Here is a 26,711-nt window from a genome sequence, read left to right on the forward strand (position 1 = left end):
TTAACTTGGAGTACCAGGTTGGGAACGAGGTGTCTTAGACTTCCTTTTCTTTCATGTAATTAACAAGAGTCCATGAGCTAGTGACGTATGGGATATACATTCCTACCAGGAGGGGCAAAGTTTCCCAAACCTTAAAATGCCTATAAATACACCCCTCACCACACCCACAAATCAGTTTTACAAACTTTGCCTCCAAGGGAGGTGGTGAAGTAAGTTTGTGCTAGATTCTACGTTGATATGCGCTCCGCAGCAAGTTGGAGCCCGGTTTTCCTCTCAGCGTGCAGTGAATGTCAGAGGGATGTGAGGAGAGTATTGCCTATTGAATGCAGTGATCTCCTTCTACGGGGTCTATTTCATAAGGTTCTCTGTTATCGGTCGTAGAGATTCATCTCTTACCTCCCTTTTCAGATCGACGATATACTCTTATATTTACCATTTCCTCTACTGATTCTCGTTTCAGTACTGGTTTGGCTTTCTACAAACATGTAGATGAGTGTCCTGGGGTAAGTAAGTCTTATTTTCTGTGACACTCTAAGCTATGGTTGGACACTTTATTTATAAAGTTCTAAATATATGTATTCAAACATTTATTTGCCTTGACTCAGAATGTTCAACTTTCCTTATTTCCAGACAGTCAGTTTCATATTTGGGATTATGCTTTAAATTATCATATTTTTTCTTACCTCAAAAATTTGACTTTTTTCCCTGTGGGCTGTTAGGCTCGCGGGGGCTGAAAATGCTTCATTTTATTGTGTCATTCTTGGCGCGGACTTTTTTGGCGCAAAAATTCTTTTCCGTTTCCGGCGTCATACGCGTCGCCGGAAGTTGCGTCATTTTTGACGTTATTTTGCGCCAAAAATGTCGGCGTTCCGGATGTGGCGTCATTTTTGGCGCCAAAAGCATTTAGGCGCCAAATAAATGTGGGCGTCTTATTTGGCGCCAAAAAATATGGGCGTCGCTTTTGTCTCCACATTATTTCAGTCTCATTTTTCATTTGCTTCTGGTTGCTAGAAGCTTGATGTTTGGCATTTTTTTCCCATTCCTGAAACTGTCTTATAAGGAATTTGATCTATTTTGCTTTATATGTTGTTTTTTCTCTTACATATTGCAAGATGTCTCACGTTGCATCTGAGCCAGAAGATACTACAGGAAAACCACTGCCTGCTGGATCTACCAAAGCTAAGTGTATCTGCTGTAAACTTTTGGTAGCTATTCCTCCAGCTGTTGTTTGTAATAATTGTCATGACAAACTTGTTAAAGCAGATAATATTTCCTTTAGTGATGTACCATTGCCTGTTGCAGTTCCCTCAACATCTAAGGTGCAGAATGTTCCTGATAACATAAGAGATTTTGTTTCTGAATCCATAAAGAAGGCTTTGTCTGTTATTTCTCCTTCTAGTAAACGTAAAAAGTCTTTTAAATCTTCTCTCTCTACAGATGAATTTTTAAATGAACACCATCATTCTGATTCTTTGGACTCTTCTGGTTCAGAGGATTCTGTCTCAGAGATTGATGCTGATAAATCTTCATATTTATTTAAGATGGAATTTATTCGCTCTTTACTTAAAGAAGTACTAATTGCTTTAGAAATAGAGGATTCTAGTCCTCTTGATACTAATTCTATACGTTTGGATAAGGTTTTTAAAGCTCCTGCGGTTATTCCAGAAGTCTTTCCTGTTCCTAATGCTATTTCTGCAGTAATTGCTAAGGAATGGGATAAATTGGGTAATTCATTTACTCCTTCTAAACGTTTTAAGCAATTATATCCTGTTCCGCCTGACAGGTTAGAATTTTGGGACAAAATCCCTAAAGTTGATGGGGCTATTTCTACCCTTGCTAAACGTACTACCATTCCTACGTCAGATGGTACCTCGTTTAAAGATCCTTTAGATAGAAAAATTGAATCTTTTCTAAGAAAAGCTTATCTATGTTCAGGTAATCTTCTTAGACCTGCTATATCATTGGCTGATGTTGCTGCAGCTTCAACTTTTTGGTTGGAAACTCTAGCGCAACAAGTAACAAATCGTGATTCTCATGATATTATTATTCTTCTCCAGCATGCTAATAATTTCATCTGTGATGCCATTTTTGATATTATTAGAGTTGATGTTAGATTTATGTCTCTGGCTATCTTAGCCAGAAGAGCTTTATGGCTTAAGACTTGGAATGCTGATATGGCTTCTAAATCAACTCTACTTTCCATTTCTTTCCAGGGAAACAAATTATTTGGTTCTCAGTTGGATTCTATTATTTCAACTGTTACTGGTGGGAAAGGAACTTTTTTACCACAGGATAAAAAGTCTAAAGGTAAAAACAGGGCTAACAATCGTTTTCGTTCCTTTCGTTTCAACAAAGAACAAAAGCCTGATCCTTCGTCCTCAGGAGCAGTTTCAGTTTGGAAACCATCTCCAGTCTGGAATAAATCCAAGCCTGCTAGAAAGGCAAAGCCTGCTTCTAAGTTCACATGAAGGTACGGCCCTCATTCCAGTTCAGCTGGTAGGGGGCAGGTTACGTTTTTTCAAAGAAATTTGGATCAATTCTGTTCACAATCTTTGGATTCAGAACATTGTTTCAGAAGGGTACAGAATTGGTTTCAAGATGAGACCTCCTGCAAAGAGATTTTTTCTTTCCCATGTCCCAGTAAATCCAGTGAAAGCTCAAGCATTTCTGAATTGTGTTTCAGATCTAGAGTTGGCTGGAGTAATTATGCCAGTTCCAGTTCCGGAACAGGGGATGGGGTTTTATTCAAATCTCTTCATTGTACCAAAGAAGGAGAATTCCTTCAGACCAGTTCTGGATCTAAAATTATTGAATCGTTATGTAAGGATACCAACGTTCAAGATGGTAACTGTAAGGACTATATTGCCTTTTGTTCAGCAAGGGAATTATATGTCCACAATAGATTTACAGGATGCATATCTGCATATTCCAATTCATCCAGATCATTATCAGTTCCTGAGATTCTCTTTTCTAGACAAGCATTACCAATTTGTGGCTCTACCGTTTGGCCTTGCTACAGCTCCAAGAATTTTCACAAAGATTCTCGGTGCCCTTCTGTCTGTAATCAGAGAACAGGGTATTGTGGTATTTCCTTATTTGGACGATATCTTGGTACTTGCTCCGTCTTTACATTTAGCAGAGTCTCATACGAATCGACTTGTGTTGTTTCTTCAAGATCATGGTTGGAGGATCAATTTACCAAAAAGTTCTTTGATTCCTCAAACAAGGGTAACCTTTCTGGGTTTCCAGATAGATTCAGTGTCCATGACTTTGTCTTTAACAGACAAGAGACGTCTAAAATTGATTACAGCCTGTCGAAACCTTCAGTCTCAATCATTCCCTTCGGTAGCCTTATGCATGGAAATTCTAGGTCTTATGACTGCTGCATCGGACGCGATCCCCTTTGCTCGTTTTCACATGCGACCTCTTCAGCTCTGTATGCTGAACCAATGGTGCAGGGATTACACGAAGATATATCAATTAATATCTTTAAAACCGATTGTTCGGCACTCTCTAACGTGGTGGACAGATCACCATCGTTTAATTCAGGGGGCTTCTTTTGTTCTTCCGACCTGGACTGTAATTTCAACAGATGCAAGTCTCACAGGTTGGGGAGCTGTGTGGGGATCTCTGACGGCACAAGGAGTTTGGGAATCTCAGGAGGTGAGATTACCGATCAATATCTTGGAACTCCGTGCAGTTTTCAGAGCTCTTCAGTTTTGGCCTCTTCTGAAGAGAGAATCGTTCATTTGTTTTCAGACAGACAATGTCACAACTGTGGCATACATCAATCATCAAGGAGGGACTCACAGTCCTCTGGCTATGAAAGAAGTATCTCGAATTTTGGTTTGGGCGGAATCCAGCTCCTGTCTAATCTCTGCGGTTCATATCCCAGGTGTAGACAATTGGGAAGCGGATTATCTCAGTCGCCAAACGTTGCATCCGGGCGAATGGTCTCTTCACCCAGAGGTATTTCTTCAGATTGTTCAATTGTGGGGGCTTCCAGAGATAGATCTGATGGCCTCTCATCTAAACAAGAAACTTCCCAGGTATCTGTCCAGATCCCGGGATCCTCAGGCGGAGGCAGTGGATGCATTATCACTTCCTTGGAAGTATCATCCTGCCTATATCTTTCCGCCTCTAGTTCTTCTTCCAAGAGTAATCTCCAAGATTCTGAGGGAATGCTCGTTTGTTCTGCTAATAGCTCCGGCATGGCCTCACAGGTTTTGGTATGCGGATCTTGTCCGGATGGCATCTTGCCAGCCATGGACTCTTCCGTTAAGACCAGACCTTCTGTCACAAGGTCCTTTTTTCCATCCGGATCTGAAATCCTTAAATTTAAAGGTATGGAGATTGAACGCTTGATTCTTGGTCATAGAGGTTTCTCTGACTCCGTGATTAATACTATGTTACAGGCTCGTAAATCTGTATCTCGAGAGATATATTATAGAGTCTGGAAGACTTATATTTCTTGGTGTCTTTCTCATCATTTTTCTTGGCATTCTTTTAGAATACCGAGAATTTTACAGTTTCTTCAGGATGGTTTAGATAAGGGTTTGTCCGCAAGTTCTTTGAAAGGACAAATCTCCGCTCTTTCTGTTCTTTTTCACAGAAAGATTGCTATTCTTCCTGATATTCATGGTTTTGTACAAGCTTTGGTTCGTATAAAACCTGTCATTAAGTCAATTTCTCCTCCTTGGAGTTTGAATTTGGTTCTGGGAGCTCTTCAAGCTCCTCCGTTTGAACCTATGCATTCATTGGACATTAAATTACTTTCTTGGAAAGTTTTGTTCCTTTTGGCCATCTCTTCTGCTAGAAGAGTTTCTGAATTATCTGCTCTTTCGTGTGAGTCTCCTTTTCTGATTTTTCATCAGGATAAGGCGGTGTTGCGAACTTCTTTTGAATTTTTACCTAAAGTTGTGAATTCCAACAACATTAGTAGAGAAATTGTGGTTCCTTCATTATGTCCTAATCCTAAGAATTCTAAGGAGAAATCATTGCATTCTTTGGATGTTGTTAGAGCTTTGAAATATTATGTTGAAGCTACGAAATCTTTCCGTAAGACTTCTAGTCTATTTGTTATCTTTTCCGGTTCTAGGAAAGGCCAGAAAGCTTCTGCCATTTCTTTGGCATCTTGGTTGAAATCTTTAATTCATCTTGCCTATGTTGAGTCGGGTAAAATTCCGCCTCAAAGAATTACAGCTCATTCTACTAGGTCAGTATCTACTTCCTGGGCGTTTAGGAATGAAGCTTCGGTTGACCAGATCTGCAAAGCAGCAACTTGGTCCTCTTTGCATACTTTTACTAAATTCTACCATTTTGATGTATTTTCTTCTTCTGAAGCAGTTTTTGGTAGAAAAGTTCTTCAGGCAGCGGTTTCAGTTTGAATCTTCTGCTTATGTTTTTTGTTAAACTTTATTTTGGGTGTGGATTATTTTCAGCAGGAATTGGCTGTCTTTATTTTATCCCTCCCTCTCTAGTGACTCTTGTGTGGAAAGATCCACATCTTGGGTAGTCATTATCCCATACGTCACTAGCTCATGGACTCTTGTTAATTACATGAAAGAAAACATAATTTATGTAAGAACTTACCTGATAAATTCATTTCTTTCATATTAACAAGAGTCCATGAGGCCCACCCTTTTTTGTGGTGGTTATGATTTTTTTGTATAAAGCACAATTATTCCAATTCCTTATTTTATATGCTTCGCACTTTTTTTCTTATCACCCCACTTCTTGGCTATTCGTTAAACTGATTTGTGGGTGTGGTGAGGGGTGTATTTATAGGCATTTTAAGGTTTGGGAAACTTTGCCCCTCCTGGTAGGAATGTATATCCCATACGTCACTAGCTCATGGACTCTTGTTAATATGAAAGAAATGAATTTATCAGGTAAGTTCTTACATAAATTATGTTTTTTTACCATGGGGGGGGATGGTTGGTTGGTCATCAGTTTTTGACTGGCACTTTTGTCCACCTTTTTTCCTCATACTGCTTCTCGTCTGCTACTATGTTTTTAGGGACTATAGAGAATGCTTTGATCTCTTTGCGGTTCTTGGAGTTACCCATTCTTACATCCATATCAGTTGCTATGTAGGTTTTGGGATATCGATATTCATCATCCTGTTGTCCCTTGGTCCTGGGGGGTTACCGGGAGGTGGACCTAGATGGATGTTTTTGATTTTTGCAGCCTCTGTTGAAGAGGTGGACGTTTATTGTCAGCTTCTTAGCTGTTGGTCTGGAGGCTATTGTCCCTCGAAATTTGTGAAAGTATATTTTCTGTCTCTAGGATGCTTAGTGAACTTCCAGTGCCCTAGGGCCTTTGTATGGGCCATGCTTGCATCTTCTAGGGTTCTCCGTATGAGATATTCCTATGGATCCTTAGTGGTTCCTAGTCTGTGACCGGCTCCGGTTTCCAGGTACCTAGTTGTTTTTTGTCTTGGCTAGGATATCTGGCCGGACCTCCTAGTTGGATCCCAAGTGATTCAGCCCTTGAGGGTGTCTCATCCGCTTGCTCCTTCGGGCGGAGACTTGAGAAGGGCTTGATGGCTTGTTAGCTGCCTAGCAAGCGGTAGATTGATCTCTTATTCAGCCTTTCCACTTTATAGGTGGGCTCGTGGGCTGTCTGTTTGGCTCCTGGACCGATGTTACAGCTGGAGGGTGCCCTTTTCAGTCTGTTCTGTTTTTGCCGTCTGTTTGATGACACATGTTCTGTACCTGTGGGTGGGTGAGCATGTTTCTCTTCATTTCCCTCCCCTTAGGGGGAGTGGGATATACCATGGTGTCCGCTTAATGCTCGGAGGGGGGGAGGTCCCTCTTCCTTGTGGTACTGTCATGTTGGGGCGGATTCTGGTATTGTGTTACCACTGTTGTGTCAGTGTGTGTGGTCTCTCTTTGTTTGGGAGTTCACCTTCAATCTTGGTCTGGGTTCTGGAACCCTAGATCGTACTATGTTCTTTTCCGGCTTTGTGGTTTAGCTTGCCAAGCTTTTTACATATGGTCAGGGTTTGCACACCCTTTGTTACCGTTTAGTCCTCCTTTTTGAGTTCTGGGTAATACAGGGATTTATTTATTTCCTTATCTTCGGACATGCCAGGCGTTTTCGGTGCTGGGTCTTTGTCTCGAGGAAGTAGCCCATGTAACCTACTGGTGGGTTTTTGGGGCCTTGCAACTTGAGTTGTTGGTTCAAATCCAGCTGTGGGCTGGTTATACCTTTTTCGGCCTGAGGCTTATGGACCAGATCTTGTGATCTCCCTTGAGGTGGAGATAGGAGTTTTTACTCGGCTTCAATATTTTTTTAAGGGCGTGAGTTCCTGCACTTCTGGAGGGTTCCCTCTGTGGGAGTCTCCTGGTGACGTTTTTTAACTGTTAGGCTAGTGTTCGTGACTGATGTTTACTAGTCTTGTGTGGCAGAGTGGGAGCCGGGAGCTCCATCTGGAGCACCATAAGTGCTTATGCTGCTAACTGTTGGCAGTTCTGGGGAATATCTGCTTATTCCGCGATAGCTCTTTCAGGAGTGCAGACGGCACTCTGTGAGTTATGGGTTCTGCTCCGTCTTTGGATCGATTCTTGGTCTTTGAACTTTCTCTAGATTGGGGTAGAGGTTTTTTTCCCCATCTTAATTCTGGTAGGTTGTTGGAGTTTATCTCTCTATTTCTTTGTCTTGCTGCAACTTGCGGTTTCGCTCGAATTTGCAGGGGTTCCTTTTTTTACCCTAGTTGCTGAGATTTTAGATCTCTTGTTGAATATTTCTTTTTCCTTTTCCCTTCTGGGAATAGGTGGAATCAGTACGAGCTTGGAGCCAGCGGGACTTGTCTCTTCGGGGCCTTTGTGCTCAGTGGAATCTAGTACATTTTGAGTGGTCTCTATCTGGGTCTTGCTGGATTTAACTGTTGGGCAGTTACTTAGTCCTTTCAGTCCTTTTTTGTTCTGCTCGGTACAGCAGCAGTTGATTGGTTTGGGTAATTTCAGGCTGTGGTGCCCTTCGAATGGGCCGCCCTGTCTACCCGCCCTTTTTTGCATTCAGTGTCCTCTATAGCTTGGGTATTGTTTTCCCAAAAGTAATGAATGCAGCTGTGGACTCTCCCTGTTTAAGATGAAAAACATAAATTATGCTTACCTGATAATTTTCTTTTCTTCTGACTGGGAGAGTCCACAGTTTCCCGCCCAAGTTTTTTATGGGGGGCGGCCATGTTTTAATTCTTCTGGCACTTTTTTTTTTTTTTTTCACCTGATATTTCTCCTACTGTTCCTTGTTCCCTTGGCAGAATGAGTGGGGGATGAGGGAAGTGGGGGAGGTATTTAAGCCTTTGGCTGGGGTGTCTTTGCCTCCTCCTGGTGGCCAGCTTCTGGATTACCAAAAGTAATGAATGCAGCTGTGGACTCTCCCCATCAGAAGAAAATAAAATTATCAGGTAAGCATAATTTATTTTTTCTGGTACTTTTCCCTGCAAGCAAGGATTTGTGTTTAGCTGAGTCCACGTCAATCTCTTCAGTAGAGTAGTGGTGGCTTTTAAGCAGTTAGGAAGTTGTGAAGTAGTCCTTGCTTTGTTTCCTAACACATTGCTGCCCATGGTACAGAAAATTACATGGTACAGGAATGGGAGAAGCCAGGGATACCTTTTTTTTTTCTTCGTCTCCCATCTTTAGAAAGATGTTTCCTGTTGCTGACTCATTAAAGATTCATGGCGCACAGTGCCTAAAGTAGAAGGGGCTATTTCTACTCTGGCTAAGAGAACTACGATCCCTATAGAGGATAGATGCTCCTTTAAGGATCCCATAGACAAAAAGCTGGAGGCTTATTTAAAAAAGATGCATGTTCATCAAGGTCTTCAATGGCAACCTGCAGTTTGTTTTGCCACAGTAACAAGTGCGGCATCTTATTGGTGCAACACCTTTTCTGAATCAATTTTAGTAGAGACTCTGTTGGAGGTGATTCAAGATAGGATTAAGGCTCTCAAACTAGCCAATTCCTTTATTTTTATGCTAACATGCAAGTCATTAGACTGGGAGCCAACCTCACTGTCTTAGCCCGCAGTCCAAGCTTCTGACGCTTCCTTACAAGGGTAAGACGTTGTTTGGACCTGGTCTGGTAGAAATAATTTCTGATATTACGGGTGGAAAAGGGTGTCTTCTACCACAAGACAAGAAGAACAGACCTAAAGGACGTCAAAGTAATTTTTGTAACTTCAAAGGTCAAAAGCCTTACTCTTCCAAGCAGGAACAGTCCAAGTCTTCTTGGAAGCCCAATCAATCTTGAAATAAGGGGAAGCAATGAAAGAAACCCTCAGCTGAGTCTGTCAGCATGAAGGGTTGGCCCCCAATCCGGGATGGGATCAAGTTTTGGCAGACTTTCCTTTATTTTGTCAAGCGTGGATACAAGATGTCCCAGATCCTTGGACTGTGAACATAGTATCTCAGGGTTACAAGATAGAATTCAAAACTTTCCCTCACAGGGGCAGATTCCTCCTCTCAAGATTATCTGCAGACCAAGTAAAAAGAGGCATTCTTGAACTGCGTTCAGGACCTTTCCTCCCTCGGAGTGATTGTTCCAGTAAGGGAACAGGGTACAGGATTTTATTCAAATTTGTTTGTGGTTCCCAAAAAAGAGGGAGCCTTTCGACATTTTAGAACTAAAGTGACCCAGCAAGTTTCTCAGGGTAATGTCCTTCAAAATGGAAACCATTCGTTTAATTCTTCCTTTGGTCCAAGACGATCAGTTCATGACGACCATAGAACTGAAGGATGCGTATCTTCATGTTCCCATCCACAGGGATCATCAAAAGTTCCTGAAATTCGCTTTTGTAGACCAACACTTTCAGTTTGTGGCTCATCCGTTTGGCCTTGCCACAGCTCCCAGAATTTTCTCAAAGGTTCTGGGGTCTCTCTTAGCAGTGATCAGGTCTCGGGTAATTGCAGTGGCGCCCTACCTGTACAACATATTAGTTCAGGCGCCATCTTTTCAACAAGCAAACTCTCATACAAAGATCTTGTTGTCTTTTCTACGTTGCCACAGATGGAAAGTGAATCTGGAAAAGAGTTACCTTGTTCCTGCTACAAGGGTGGTTTCATAGGTACTATAATAGATTCCCGATCTATAAAAAAAAATTCTCACAGAGGTCAGAAAATCCAAGATTCTTGCCTGTGTCTTCAGTCTACTGTTCGGCTGTCAGTAGCTCAATGTATGGAGGTAATTGGTCTGATGGTCACTTCTATGGACATGATTCCCTTTGCTCAATTCCATTTGAGAGCTCTGCAGTTATGCATGCTCAGCCAATGGAACGGAGACCATTCAGATCGGTCTCTGAGGATAGATCTAGACCAGTCGACAAGAGACACTCTCCCGTGGTGGCTTGCTCAGGAGCATCTGATGGCTGGGCCTCATTTGTCTTTAGCCCTGTTTATCAGGTTTCAGGCGGACAACATCAACCACCAGGGAGGAACTCGGAGTTCCTTAGCCATGAAGGAGGTGGCATGGATTATTCAGTGGACACCTGTGTAGCGGATTTCCTGAGCAGACAGACATTTCATCCTGGGAAGTGGGCTCTACATCCGGTGATGTTCTCCAGGTTAACCCTCAAATGGGGGGGGGGGGTGCGCCGGAGTTGGATTTGATGGCGCCAGCAGAACGCCAAGCTTCCAAGGTACGGTTCAAGGTCATTAGATCCTCAGGCCGCTCTGATAGATACTCTGGCGGTTCCTTGGGATTTCGGTCTAGCATACCTGTTTCCTCCGTCTGTGCTCCTTCCACAAGTTATTGCTCATATCAAACGAGAGAGCATCAGTAATTCTAATAGCTCCTGCAGACCTAGTGAAGATGTCATCTTGGCCGCCTTTGAGGTTGCCTCTGAGGAAGGCCCTTCTAACTTGGGGTCCATTCCTCCATCCAAATCTCATTTCTCTGACTGCTTGGAGATTGAACACTTAGTTCTGTCTAAGCGTGGAGTTGGTCATTGAGACCATGATCCAGGCTCGCAAGCCTGTTACTTGAAAAATTTACCATAAGGTATGGCGTAAATACCTTTTTATTGGTGTGAATCTAAGGGCTACTCTTGGAGTAGGGTCAGGATTCCTAGAATTTTGTCTTTTCTCCAGGAAGGTCTGAAGAAAGGGTTGTCAGTTCTCTGAAAGTTCAGATTTCTGCATTATCTACTTTGTTACACAAGCGTCTGGCCGATGTGCCAGATGTTCAATCTTTTTGTCAGGCCTATGTTTAAACCTGTGGCTCCTCCTTGGAGCCTTAATCTTGTTAAACTTTTGCAGCAGGCTCCGTTTAAGCCAATGCATTCCATAGATATTAAGTTGCTATCTTGGAAGGTTTTGTTTCTTATTGCTATCGCTTCTGCTCGGAGAGTTTCGGAAATCAAAGCTTTGCAGTGTGATTCGCCTTACCTTATCTTTCATGCGGATAAGGCGGTCCTTTGTACTAAATTGGGGCTTCTTCCTTAAGTGATTTCAGATAGAATATTAATATAAATTGTTGTTCCTTCTCTCTGTCCCACTCCTTCTCATAAAGAACGTCTGTTGCACAACTTGGATGTTGTACGTGCTCTAAAATTCTACCTACAGACGACTAAGGATTTTCGCCAGTCTTCTGCCCTTTTTGTTTGTTTCTCAGGAAAGCGTAAGGGTTAGAAGGCTACTTTCCATCTTAGGAAAGAAAACAAAATTTATGCTTAACTGATAAATTTCTTTCTTTCCGGATATGGAGAGTCCATGACCCCACCCTTTATTTGGATAGTTATTTTTTTTATTAAACCTCAGGCTTTGCTACTCCTTTGTGTTATTCCTTTTCCATTTCCCTTTGGTCGAATGACTGGGGATTATAGGTAGGGGAGTGACACTTAACAGCTTTGCTGTGGTGCACTTTGCCTCCTCCTGCTGGCCAGGAGTGATATTCCCACTAGTAATTGAATGACGTTGTGGACTCTCGATATCTGGAAAGAAATAAATTTATCAGGTGAGCATAAATTTAGTTTTTAATAGAAGTGGACTCAACTTTCTCGTAAGCAGCAGTTGGATCCAGAAGAATTAGTAAGGAGTAGCGTCACTTTGTTTTATCTGATAGGTCATTTGAAAGCTGTTTCTGATGAGTGTTTAACTACAAATCTGGCCTTAATTCCGCTTGAATTAAGTTTACAGTTAGTTGAGAGAAATTGATTTAGGTGGTTAAAAACTAGTTGTTCCAATAATTTAAAGGGAAGTAAGGAGGTGGGTTGATATTTAGAAGGGGTGGAGGGGTCGAGGTGAGGGCTTGTTTTAGGATTGGTGTGATTAATGCATGCTTGAATGTATAAGGAAATGTGCCAGTGGCAAGAGATTGGTTAAAGAGATGAGTCAGGGCAGAGGTTAGAGAATCAGAGAGAGAGAAAGAAGTCATGATGTGATAGGGCCACGTGGGCAGGTTGTGAGATGAGCATAAGATAGGGGTATGAAGACTTCTTTCTCTGTTACAGAGTTTTGTGGGTGGAAGGGCTGAGTTTGAGGGGTGTGAGGGTGAAATTTTATTTTCTAATTGTCGATTTTATTTTTGAAGTGACCCGCAATAATCTAAGCAGTGAGTTTTAAGTAGGCGGAGGTAAAGGCAGATGTTTAAGGTTGAAAACCGCTTTCTGGGCTTGGATACGCGAGTTGACATAAGGGAGGAGAAATTAACTTTTGTCAGGCTGAGGGCAGAGTTGTATGAAGATGAATTTATAATGCAGGAAATCATCACTGGTGCCTGATTTTCTCCACTGATGTTCAGCAGTCCGTGAACATTGCAGATAGTGGGTCTGTTTGGTGTGCCATGGTTGTCATTGAATGCATGATGACAAAGCTGCAGTCTCCACTGTTCACTGTGCAAGAGTTTAATTTAGTGCAGAATTACACTGTAAGGTCACAAGGTCTGGGCAACAGAGGGATAAAATGCTGGAGAGTAGAAGTTTCAGTTAAGCAGAAATGTCTGAGATCCAAGTCATTTAAATTATTTTAAGGTAGCAGTTTCTTTCATGTAATTAACAAGAGTCCATGAGCTAGTGACGTATGGGATATACATTCCTACCAGGAGGGGCAAAGTTTCCCAAACCTTAAAATGCCTATAAATACACCCCTCACCACACCCACAAATCAGTTTTACAAACTTTGCCTCCAAGGGAGGTGGTGAAGAGTCCTCTGGCTATGAAAGAAGTATCTCGAATTTTGGTTTGGGCGGAATCCAGCTCCTGTCTAATCTCTGCGGTTCATATCCCAGGTGTAGACAATTGGGAAGCGGATTATCTCAGTCGCCAAACGTTGCATCCGGGCGAATGGTCTCTTCACCCAGAGGTATTTCTTCAGATTGTTCAAATGTGGGGGCTCCCAGAGATAGATCTGATGGCCTCTCATCTAAACAAGAAACTTCCCAGGTATCTGTCCAGATCCCGGGATCCTCAGGCGGAGGCAGTGGATGCATTATCACTTCCTTGGAAGTATCATCCTGCCTATATCTTTCCGCCTCTAGTTCTTCTTCCAAGAGTAATCTCCAAGATTCTGAGGGAATGCTCGTTTGTTCTGCTAATAGCTCCGGCATGGCCTCACAGGTTTTGGTATGCGGATCTTGTCCGGATGGCATCTTGCCAACCATGGACTCTTCCGTTAAGACCAGACCTTCTGTCACAAGGTCCTTTTTTCCATCCGGATCTGAAATCCTTAAATTTAAAGGTATGGAGATTGAACGCTTGATTCTTGGTCAAAGAGGTTTCTCTGACTCTGTGATTAATACTATGTTACAGGCTCGTAAATCTGTATCTCGAGAGATATATTATAGAGTCTGGAAGACTTATATTTCTTGGTGTCTTTCTCATCATTTTTCTTGGCATTCTTTTAGAATACCAAGAATTTTACAGTTTCTTCAGGATGGTTTAGATAAGGGTTTGTCCGCGAGTTCTTTGAAAGGACAAATCTCCGCTCTTTCTGTTCTTTTTCACAGAAAGATTGCTATTCTTCCTGATATTCATTGTTTTGTACAAGCTTTGGTTCGTATAAAACCTGTCATTAAGTCAATTTCTCCTCCTTGGAGTTTGAATTTGGTTCTGGGAGCTCTTCAAGCTCCTCTGTTTGAACCTATGCATTCATTGGACATTAAATTACTTTCTTGGAAAGTTTTGTTCCTTTTGGCCATCTCTTCTGCTAGAAGAGTTTCTGAATTATCTGCTCTTTCATGTGAGTCTCCTTTTCTGATTTTTCATCAGGATAAGGCGGTGTTGCGAACTTCGTTTGAATTTTTACCTAAAGTTGTGAATTCCAATAACATTAGTAGAGAAATTGTGGTTCCTTCATTATGTCCTAATCCTAAGAATTCTAAGGAGAAATCATTGCATTCTTTGGATGTTGTTAGAGCTTTGAAATATTATGTTGAAGCTACGAAATCTTTCCGTAAGACTTCTAGTCTATTTGTTATCTTTTCCGGTTCTAGGAAAGGCCAGAAAGCTTCTGCCATTTCTTTGGCATCTTGGTTGAAATCTTTAATTCATCTTGCCTATGTTGAGTCGGGTAAAATTCCGCCTCAGAGAATTACAGCTCATTCTACTAGGTCAGTATCTACTTCCTGGGCGTTTAGGAATGAAGCTTCGGTTGACCAGATCTGCAAAGCAGCAACTTGGTCCTCTTTGCATACTTTTACTAAATTCTACCATTTTGATGTATTTTCTTCTTCTGAAGCAGTTTTTGGTAGAAAAGTTCTTCAGGCAGCGGTTTCAGTTTGAATCTTCTGCTTATGTTTTTTGTTAAACTTTATTTTGGGTGTGGATTATTTTCAGCAGGAATTGGCTGTCTTTATTTTATCCCTCCCTCTCTAGTGACTCTTGTGTGGAAAGATCCACATCTTGGGTAGTCATTATCCCATACGTCACTAGCTCATGGACTCTTGTTAATTACATGAAAGAAAACATAATTTATGTAAGAACTTACCTGATAAATTCATTTCTTTCATATTAACAAGAGTCCATGAGGCCCACCCTTTTTTGTGGTGGTTATGATTTTTTTGTATAAAGCACAATTATTCCAATTCCTTATTTTATATGCTTCGCACTTTTTTTTCTTATCACCCCACTTCTTGGCTATTCGTTAAACTGATTTGTGGGTGTGGTGAGGGGTGTATTTATAGGCATTTTAAGGTTTGGGAAACTTTGCCCCTCCTGGTAGGAATGTATATCCCATACGTCACTAGCTCATGGACTCTTGTTAATATGAAAGAAATGAATTTATCAGGTAAGTTCTTACATAAATTATGTTTTTTGGGGGGCTTGTGAGACGATGCTGTAAGTAGAGTGATAGAGAAAGTTAGTAGATGGTGGTCAGAGAGAAGAAAGGGGAAGTTGGAGATGGTAGAGAAGTTGGAAACTGGTAGGCACATGCTAACCTGAATCTTATAGCTTTTAAATGCAATGCAAAAAAGTTGTAAAACCGTTTAACAGTCATTTTATTTGCACAAGTACAAGGTTTTGCCTATTAGACACCGGAAAATCAAAATTAAACTTCATTATTCAGATAGAGCATGTCATTTTAAGATTCGTTTAAATTCACTTATATGTATAAATGTGCTTAGTTCTCTTGGTATCCTTTGTTCCCAAAGAATAAGCCCATATCCTACACTAGTGGGGGCTAGCTGCTGATTGGTGCCTGCACAGATTTGTCTTGTGTGATTGACTAACTAGATGTGTTCATCTAGCTGTCAGTAGTACAGTACTGTTCCTTCAGCAAAGGATAACAAGAGAATTTAGTAAATTGTAAAATAGTTTAAAATTGGATGTTCTGACCAATTCTTGAAATAAAATTTTGGGGTTCCCTGTCCCTTTAAGAGCAGTTGAGATACACCTTTTGAAAAGCCTGGAGGAATCCATGTTCCTGGTCACCTTTGTTGTGACCGATTAGGGACAGATGTAAAATTTTGAGTTTAATGTCTCTCTAAACAGCCATATTAAACTCTCTTCTTTTAGCTGAGCATAAATGCAACTGCTAAGCCTGCCATGTTTATAAGCTACTAATTAGGCACTGATGAACCCTATAGGAAGGTTTTGTTATGTCAGATATTCCAGAATTGCGATGCCACTGCAGGGAATCATTTTCTTCTGATTAACCTATTTTTCTCTCTGAAGATCCACGCATACAACTTTGAAACAAATACCTGGGAGGACATTCCTACTAAGCCACATGAGAACTTAGGTAATGTTTTCAGAAACCTCTCTCTGCTCATTTACAGAATTATAGCTATGATGCATAATCATCTAATACACATTGCTTTCATGTAAGTGGCAAGAGTCCATGAGCTAGTGACTTATGGGATATTCCTACCAGGAGGGGGCAAAGTTTCCCAAACCTAATAATGCCTATAAATACACCTCCCACTTCACTCATACCTCAGTTTTACAAACTTTGCCTCTCAAAGTATAGTGTTTTTCTGAGGGTTGTGAAGGGAGTATTGCCTGATGCCATGTTTTTTTTATCTATGGGAAATCTTTTCTAAGGCTCTCTGTAATCAGTCGCAGGGATTCATCTGCCACCTCCCTTTTCAGATCAACATTATACTCCTCTACCATTACCTCTGCTGATATGTTTCAGTACTGGTTTGGCTGTCTGCTATATGTAGATGGGTGTCTTCTGGTAAGTATATATAATTTTTTTACGACACACTCAGCTATGTTTGGCACTTTATCTTATAAACTTTTAAATGTATGTTGTATATATATTGCCATGAGTCAGGTCTGTGTATTTCCCTTTTGCATTATAACAGTTTCAGCATGGAAATTAGGTTTATGGGAGTTTTTAGGCCTACCTGTTTTTTTTTTTTTTTTTCTTCAAAATTTTCGTGGGCTTAGGCTCGCGATGACGCATATTACTTTTTATTGCAACATTTTTGGTGAAAAAATTTTGTGATGCGAAATAGCGTCTGCCGTGACGCAAATCTCGTAATTTCTTGCGACTTTCTTGATGCAAGTTCTTTGGGCATGGAGTTGCGCCTGTTATGACAAGTTTTTTTTTTTCTCTGCGTTTGCGTCATTTTTGGCACCTAAATTTGTTATATTAAGTCTCTCCCTCGTTTGCTCTCTGCTCTCATTTGATTCATAGAGGGCTAGGTTGCTTGCTTTTGTTTTTACTTTTGTATAAAAATGTTATCATAAGCATTTTTTTTCCCATTCCTCAAACTGCTAATTTGAGGAAATTAGATATTTTGTTTAAATATTATTTTTTATATATTGTTACATTTTGCAAGATGTCTCAAACTGATCCTGCCTCTGATGTTACTGTAGGAACTAAGCTGCCTGAACACAATTCTACCAAAGCTAAGTGTGTATGTTGTAAATTAGCTGATCTTCTTCAGCTCTAATATGAGGCACTTGTTATGAAAAATGATTACATGCTGATAATGTTTCTATAAGTACAAATACATTTACTGTTGATCCTTCACAGTCTAATGAACATGATAGTCCTGTAGATATGAAAATTTATATTGCTGCAGCCATAGAGAAGGCTATGACTGCTAGTCCGCCTTCAAATAAACGTAAAAGGTCTCTCCTAACCTCATAAATCTGATGAAGTTTGTATTGATCAACAGCATACTGAAGTATCTTCTGCTGAGGATTTCTCTGGCTCAGAGGATCCCACTTCATAGACTGAAATTGATAAATCATCCTTTATTTTTAAGATTGAATATATTCATTCTTTATTAAAGGAAGTATTGTTTACTTTGGGTATATAGGAATCTAGTCCTCTTGATAACAAGAATAGCAGACGTTTGAATTCTGTTTTTAAAACTTCTGAGGTTACTCCTGAAATTTTTCCTATTCCAGATGCTATCTCTCATATGTTTACTAAATAATTGTCTAAACTTAGTGTTTCTTTTATCCCTTTTTCTAGGTTTAAAAAGCTATATCCTTTACCTGTGGCTAAGTTAGAGTTTTGGGAAAAAGTCCCTAAGGTTGATGGGGCTATTTCTACTTTTGCAACGTACTACTATTCCTATGGAAAATAGTACTTCCTTTAAGGATCCTTTAGATAGGAAAATTGAATCCTATCTTAGAAAAGCATATTTACATACTGGCTATATTCTTAGACCTGTTATTTATATTGCTGATGTTGCTGCTGCTTCAACATTTTGGTTGGACAGTTTAGCTAAAAAGTCAGCATAACCTGAATTGTCTAGCATTGTTCTTTTACTTCAACATGCTAATCATTTCATTTGTGATGCTATATTTGTCATTAAGATTGATGTTAAATCTGTCTTTAGCTATTCTTACTAGAAGAGCTTTATGGCTTAAATCTTTGAATGCTGATATGGTGTCTAAATCTATATTACTATCTTTATATTACTATCTTTATCATTTCAGGGTAGTAATTTATTTGGTTCTCAATTGGACTCTATTATCTCTATTATCTCCACTATCACCGGGGGAAAGGGAGTTTTTCTGCCCCAAGATAATAAATTTAAAGGGACAGTCTACCATAGAATTGTTATTGTTTTTAAAGATAGATAATCCCTTTATTACCCATTCCCCAGTTTTGCATAACCAACACAGTTATATTAATTATCAAATCAATAACAAAATAGCAGCACTACTTAGTAGAAAAAAATGTCAAAACAAGAAAGGTTGCAAGAGTAAGGTATTGCCTACATACCCACCAATATACAAAAATACTCAGCACACCTAACTGGTTGCAGTCAAATGATTTAATACTAATGAAATAATCATACAGTTTCAACAGTATAATATATTGAAAAACTAATGTAAAAAAGACATATCAAAAAAGGTACCTAACCTATCCTCATACAGACTCGCATACACAGACATACATAACACTCCCCCTTAGGCGTCCCTAAGGAGAAAAAAAAAAGGCGTATTTACAAAAATTACACCGTTCAATGCTGTGAACCAAAAAGCCCAAGATCATGTATTGATACTTTGTAATCCATATATATAATGTAACAATGTATTAGGCTTGATTGAAGCTCACTACAAACTTTATGTGAATGGTAATTTTTGTAATCCACATATGTCACAAACTGTCGAGCTTGATTGTAGTTCAATACACACAGTTCACTGCCAATATATCAACCACTATATATATGACCACCCGTTATTCTGGGTCTTACACACTTTCGAACTGAGGTCTATCACATCAACTTGTCGTATATCCAAGACAGCTTAAATCAGCAACACACACAACTTAGTCACTGATTCAGTTCAAAACCTTCTGATGCTAATGCGTAAGGTGCAAAACTTGCTATAAGTCTCACTGAGAACACATAATGAAGAGTGTCACACAGAATATAGAAATGAAGATGTATATTATAACACTTTGCAATACAATAGACACAGAGTATACTTGCTGAAATTCTGTCCCGCTTCCTGTCGGATATCGCTCTGAGCGTGTAGTCTCTTGCAAAGGCTCTGTCCGGCTTTGTGTAATGCTCAGTGAGCGTGATGACTTGCACCAAAGTATCGCATATATCCGTAATCAGAGGCAATCGACAGGCTGAAATCACATTGCAGGGAAACCCATGTATATGGTGGATTTGTAAATACCGCCTTGGTCAAACACTGATGTGCGTTTACGGCTCCGCCCTTTCTCCGCCCTTCAAATTAAGATAGCAAGTTAACGAAGAAAAATTGATAATAGAAGTAAATTAGAAAGTTGCTTAAAATTGCATGCTCTATCGGAATCACGAAAGAAAAAAATTGGGTTGTGTCCCTTTAAGACCGCTTTAAGGTGCGGCCCTCAAACCAGTTCAACTGGCGGGTGGCAGATAGAAATTATTTCAACACATTTGGACAGTTTCTGCTCAAAATCAGTGGATTCAGAATATTGTTTCTCAGGGGTATCGAATAGGTTTCAGAATAGGACCTCCTATATGAAAATTGTTTCTTATGTTCCAACAAACCCTGTGAAAGCTCTGGCTTTTCGGAAATGTGTTTCAGACCTAGAGTTTTCAGGGGGGATTGTTCCAGTTTCTCTGCAGGAAAGGGGTTTGGGTTTTTATTCAAATCTATTCATTGTCCCAAAGAAAGAAGATTCGTTCAGACCAATCCTGGATCTGAAAATTTTAAATTATTTTGTAAGAGTCCTAACTTTCAAGAGGGTGACTATATAAGGACTATTCTGCCTTTTTGTTCAGCAAGGTCATTTCATGTCCACAATAGGCTTACAGGGCGCTTATCTTCACATTCCAATTCATCCAGACCACAATCGTTTTCTGAGATTCTCTTTTCTCTTGTAAGGTGTATCCAGTCCACGGATCATCCATTACTTGTGGGATATTCTCATTCCCAAAAGGAAGTTGCAAGAGGACACCCACAGCAGAGCTGTCTATATAGCTCCTCCCCTAACTGCCATATCCAGTCATTCTCTTGCAACTCAACAAACATGGAGGTAGTAAGAGAGAAGTGGTGAAATGTAGCTGTTATTTTACTTCAATCAAAAGTTTATTATTTTTAAATGGTACTGGAGTTGTACTATTTTGTTCCAGGCAGAAAAATAGAAGAATCTGCCTGTGATTTCTATGATCTTAGCAGGTTGTAACTAAGATCTATTGCTGTTCTCACACATGACTGAAGAGAGAGATAACTTCAGCGGGGGAATGGCGTGCAGGTTATCCTGCTATGAGGTATGTGCAGTTAAGATTTTTCTAGAAGATGTGAATGCTAGAAAATGCTGCTGATGCCAAATTTATGTAAGGTAAGCCTGAATACAGTGATTTAATAGCGACTGGTATCATGCTTACTTTCTGAAGTAATACTCTTTTATATTTACAATATAAAACGTTTGCTGGCATGTTTAAACGTTTTTATATATACTTTGGTGATAAAACTTTATTGGGGCCTAGTTTTTTCCACATGGCTGGCTTAAATTTGCCTAGAAAGGCTTTCCACTGTGTTACTATGAGTGGGAGGGGCCTAATTTAGAGCTTTTTTGCGCAGTAACTTTTACAGACTGAGACATCCAGCTTCCTCCAAGGGTCTCCTGGATGCTATAGGACATCTCTAAAGGGCTCTTAGGCTTTCCAAAATCGTTTGTTGGGGAAGGTAGGCCCACAGCAAGGCTGTGGCAGTTTGGTGTAACTTTTCAAAAAACGTCTATCGTTTTTTTGATCCGGTTTTTGAACTAAGGGGTTAATCATCCATTTGCAAGTGGGTGCAATGCTCTGTTAGCTTTTTATACACACTGTAAAAATTTCGTTTGATTTACTGCCTTTTTTCACTGTTTTTCAAATTCTGACAAAATTTGTTTCTCGTAAAGGCACAGTACTGTTTATTATATTTGCTTGTTAACTTAATTTAAAGTGTTTTCCAAGCTTGCTAGTCTCATTGCTAGTCTTTATAAACATGTCTGACATAGAGGAAACTCCTTGTTCATTATGTTTAAAAGCCATTGTGGAGCCCCCTCTTAGAATGTGTACCAAATGTACTGATTTCACTTTAAGCAATAAAGATCATATTCTGTCTTTAAAAAATGTATCACCAGAGGAATCTGACAAGGGGGAAGTTATGCCGACTAACTCTCCCCACGTGTCAGATCCTTTGACTCGCGCTCAAGGGACTCACGCTCAAATGGCGCTAAGTACATCTAGGGCGCCCATAGCGTTTACTTTACAAGACATGGCGGCAGTCATGGATAATACACTGTCAGCGGTATTAGCCAGACTACCTGAATTTAGAGAAAAGCGAGATAGCTCTGGAGTTAGACGAAATACAGAGCATACTGACGCTTTAAGAGCTATGTCTGATAATGCCTCACAATATGCAGAAGCTGAAGGAGAGCTTCTTTCTGTGGGTGATATTTCTGACTCAGGGAAGATGATGCAACCTGATTCTGATATTTCTACATTTAAATTTAAGCTTGAACACCTCCGCGTGTTACTCAGGGAGGTTTTAGCTGCTCTGAATGACTGTGATACAATTGCAGTGCCAGAGAAATTGTGTAGACTGGATAAATACTATGCAGTGCCGCTGTGTACTGATGTTTTTCCAATACCTAAAAGGTTTACAGAAATTATTACTAAGGAATGGGATAGACCAGGTGTGCCGTTCTCTCCCCCTCCTATTTTTAGAAAAATGTTTCCTATAGACGCCACCACACGGGACTTATGGCAGACAGTTCCTAAGGTGGAGGGAGCAGTTTCTACTCTAGCAAAGCGTACTACTATCCCTGTCGAGGAGAGTTGTGCTTTCTTAGATCCAATGGATAAAACGTTACAGGGTTACCTTAAGAAAATGTTTATTCAACAAGGTTTTATCCTACAGCCCCTTGCATGCATTGCTCCTGTCACTGCTGCTGCAGCGTTCTGGTTTGAGTCTCTGGAAGAGGCTTTACAGGTAGCGACTCCATTGGATGATATACTTGACAAGCTTAGAGCACTTAAGCTAGCCAATTCTTTTGTTTCTGATGCAATTGTTCATTTGACTAAACTAACGGCTAAGAATTCTGGTTTTGCTATCCAGGCGCGCAGAGCGCTATGGCTTAAATCATGGTCAGCTGACGTTACTTCAAAGTCTAAGCTGCTTAACATTCCCTTCAAGGGGCAGACCCTATTCGGGCCTGGTTTGAAGGAGATTATTGCTGATATCACTGGAGGAAAAGGTCATGCCCTTCCTCAGGATAGGTCCAAATCAAGGGCTAAACAGTCTATTTTTGTGCCTTTCGAAACTTCGAGGCAAATTAGGCATCAACTTCCTCTAATGCAAAACAAGAGGGAACTTTTGCTCAGTCCAAGACGGTCTGGAGACCTAACCAGACCTGGAACAAGGGTAAGCAAACCAAAAAGCCTGCTGCTGCCTCTAAGACAGCATGAAGGAACGGCCCCCCATCCGATAACGCATCTAGTAGGGGGCAGACTTTCGCTCTTCGCCCAGGCGTGGGCAAGAGATGTTCAGGATCCCTGGGCGTTGGAAATTATATCCCAGGGATATCTTCTGGACTTCAAGGCTTCCCCCCCAAAAGGGAGATTTCACCTTTCACAATTATCTGCAAACCAGATAAAGAGAGAGGCATTCTTACACTGTGTACAAGACCTCCTAGTTATGGGAGTGATCCATCCATTTCCAAAGGAGGAACAGGGACAGGGTTTTTACTCAAATCTGTTTGTAGTTCCCAAAAAAGAGGGAACCTTCAGACCAATCTTGGATCTAAAGATCTTAAACAAATTCCTCAGAGTTCCATCATTCAAGATGGAGACTATTCGTACCATCCTACCTATGATCCAGGAGGGTCAATACATGACTACAGTGGATTTAAAGGATGCTTATCTTCACATTCCGATACACAAAGATCATCATCGGTTTCTCAGGTTTGCCTTCCTAGACAGACATTACCAGTTTGTAGCTCTTCCTTTTGGGCTAGCTACAGCCCCAAGAATTTTTACGAAGGTTCTGGGGTCGCTTCTGGCGGCCCTAAGGCCGCGGGGCATAGCAGTGGCCCCTTATTTAGACGACATCCTAATTCAGGCGTCAAACTTCCAAATTGCCAAGTCTCATACGGACATAGTGTTGGCATTTCTGAGGTCGCATGGGTGGAAGGTGAATGAGGAAAAGAGTTCTCTATCCCCCCCTTACAAGAGTTTCCTTCCTAGGGACTCTGATAGATTCTGTAGAAATGAAAATTTACCTGACGGAGTCCAGGTTATCAAAACTTCTAAATTCCTGCCGTGTTCTTTATTCCATTCCTCGCCCTTCGGTGGCTCAGTGTATGGAAGTAATTGGCTTAATGGTCGCGGCAATGGACATAGTGCCGTTTGCACGCCTACATCTCAGACCACTGCAACTCTGCATGCTCAGTCAGTGGAATGGGGATTACACAGATTTGTCCCCTCTACTAAATCTGGCTCAAGAGACCAGGGATTCTCTTCTCTGGTGGCTATCTCGGGTCCATCTGTCCAAAGGTATGACCTTTCGCAGGCCAGATTGGACAATTGTGATGAGATTGCCAGCCTTCTAGGGGTGCAGTCTGGAACTCCCTGAAGGCTCAGGGATCGTGTACTCAGGAGGAGTCACTCCTTCCAATAAACATTCTGGAACTAAGAGCGATATTCAATGCTCTTCAGGCTTGGCCTCATCTAGCGACAATGAGGTTCATCAGATTTCAGTCGGAGGACAACATGACTGTGGCTTACATCACACATCAAGGGGGAACAAGGAGTTCCCTAGCGATGTTAGAAGTCTCAAAGATAATTCGCTGGGCAGAAATTCACTCTTGCCACCTATCAGCTATCCATATCCCAGGTGTAGAGAACTGGGAGGCGGATTTTCTAAGTCGACAGACTTTTCATCCGGGGGAGTGGGAACTCCATCCGGAGGTGTTTGCACAATTGGTTCATCGTTGGGGCAAACCAGAACTGGATCTCATGGCGTCTCGCCAGAACGCCAAGCTTCCTTGTTACGGATCCAGGTCCAGGGACCCCAAGGCAACGCTGATAGATGCTCTAGCAGCGCCTTGGTCCTTCAACCTGGCTTATGTGTTTCCACCGTTTGCCGCTGAGGCAGGACCTTCTACTTCAAGGTCCTTTCAACCATCCAAATCTAATTTCTCTGAGGCTGACTGCCTGGAGATTGAACACTTGATTTTATCAAAGCGTGGTTTCTCTGAGTCAGTCATTGATACCTTAATTCAGGCACGAAAGCCTGTCACCAGGAAAATCTATCATAAAATATGGCGGAAATATCTTTATTGGTGACAATCCAAGGGCTACTCATGGAGTAAGGTCAGGATTCCCAGGATATTATGTTTTCTCCAAGAAGGATTGGAGAAAGGATTGTCAGCTAGTTCCTTAAAGGGACAGATTTCTGCGCTATCTATTCTTTTGCACAAGCGTCTGGCGGATGTCCCAGACGTTCAGGCATTTTGTCAGGCTTTAGTTAGAATCAAGCCTGTGTTTAAACCTGTCGCTCCACCATGGAGTTTAAATTTGGTTCTTAAAGTTCTTCAGGGGGTTCCGTTTGAACCTCTTCATTCCATAGATATCTTTTATCTTGGAAAGTTCTTTTTTTGGTAGCTATTTCCTCGGCTCGTAGAGTTTCCAAGTTATCTTCCTTACAATGTGATTCTCCTTATCTGATCTTCAATGCAGATAAGGTTGTTCTGCGTACCAAACCTGGGTTTTTACCTAAGGTGGTATCTAATAAGAATATAAATCAAGAGATTGTTCCGTCTTTGTGTCCTAATCCTTCTTCAAAGAAGGAACGTCTATTACACAATCTGGACGTGGTTCGTGCTTTAAAGTTTTACTTACAAGCTACTAAAGATTTTTGTCAAACATTTGCTTTGTTTGTCGTCTACTCTGGACAGAGGAGAGGTCAAAAGGCTTCGGCAACCTCTTTCTTTTTGGCTAAAAAGCATAATCCGCTTAGCCTATGAGACTGCTGGCCATCAGCCTCCAGAAAGGATTACAGCTCATTCTACTAGAGCTGTGGCTTCCACATGGGCCTTTAAAAATGAGGCTTCTGTTGAACAGATTTGCAAGGCGGCGACTTGGTCTTTGCTTCATACTTTTTCTAAATTCTACAAATTTGATACTTTTGCTTCTTCGGAGGCTATTTTTGGGAGAGAGGTTTTACAGGCAGTGGTACCCTCCGTTTAAGTACCTGCCTTGTCCCTCCCTTCATCCGTGTACTTTAGCTTTGGTATTGGTATCCCACAAGTAATGGATGATCCGTGGACTGGATACACCTTACAAGAGAAAACATAATTTATGCTTACCTGATAAATTTATTTCTCTTGTGGTGTATCCAGTCCACGGCCTGCCCTGTCATTTTAAGGCAGGTATTTTTTAATTTTAAACTACAGTCACCACTGCACCCTATGGTTTCTCCTTTCTCTGTTTGTTTTCGGTCGAATGACTGGATATGGCAGTTAGGGGAGGAGCTATATAGACAGCTCTGCTGTGGGTGTCCTCTTGCAACTTCCTGTTGGGAATAAGAATATCCCACAAGTAATAGATGATCCGTGGACTGGATACACCACAAGAGAAATAAATTTATCAGGTAAGCATAAATTATGTTTTCTAGACAAGCATTACCAATTTGTCGCTCTTTCGTTTGGCCTAGCGACATCTCCGAGAATCTTTTTTCGATGGTTCTCGGTGCTCTTCTATCTGTAATCAGAGCAGGGTATTGTGGTGTTTTCTTATTTGAAAGATATCTTGATACTAGCTCAGTCTTTTCATTTAGCAGAATCTCACATGGAACTAGTGTGGTTTCTTTAAAAACATGATTGGAGGATCAATTTACAAAAGAGTTTCTTGATTTCTCAGACAAGGGTCACCTTTTTAGGTTTCCAGATAGATTCAGTGTCCATGCCTCTTTCTCTGACAGACAAGAGACAAATGAATTTGGTTTTAGCTTGTCTAAACCTTCAGTCTCTATCATTCCCTTCAGTGGCTATGTGCATGGAAGTTTTAGGTCTCATGACTGCAGCATTAGACATGATCCCTTTTGCTTGTTTTCATATGAGACCTCTACAGCTTTTCATGCTGCACCAATGGTGCAGGGATTATACTCTATCACAACTGATATACTTTAAATTCAAACTCTCAACTCTCTCTGACTTGGTGGTTAGACCATCACTTTATTGTTCAAGGGGCCTCATTTGTTCGTCCTACCTGGTCTGTGATCACAAGCCTCACAGGTTGGGGGGCTGTCTGGGGGTCTCTGACAGCACTAGGTGTTTGGAATCCTCAAGAGGTGAGGTTACCAATCAATATTTTAG

At 40.9% G+C, this 26,711-nt stretch overlaps 1 protein-coding gene across 2 annotated transcripts in view; it reads left to right on the top strand.

Annotated features, from left to right (window-relative positions):
- Window positions 1-26,711, top strand: part of KLHDC10 (kelch domain containing 10) — a 229,686-nt gene that overhangs the window by 192,302 nt on the left and 10,673 nt on the right. For both annotated transcript variants that reach the window (XM_053716378.1, XM_053716377.1), the window contains one exon: window positions 16,115-16,181. In XM_053716378.1, coding sequence (XP_053572353.1) covers window positions 16,115-16,181 — 67 coding nt within the window. The remainder of the gene's footprint in view (window positions 1-16,114; window positions 16,182-26,711) is intronic.

Source organism: Bombina bombina, chromosome 6, assembly GCF_027579735.1.
Source record: "Bombina bombina isolate aBomBom1 chromosome 6, aBomBom1.pri, whole genome shotgun sequence".
In the NCBI taxonomy this organism is placed as follows: domain Eukaryota; kingdom Metazoa; phylum Chordata; class Amphibia; order Anura; family Bombinatoridae; genus Bombina; species Bombina bombina.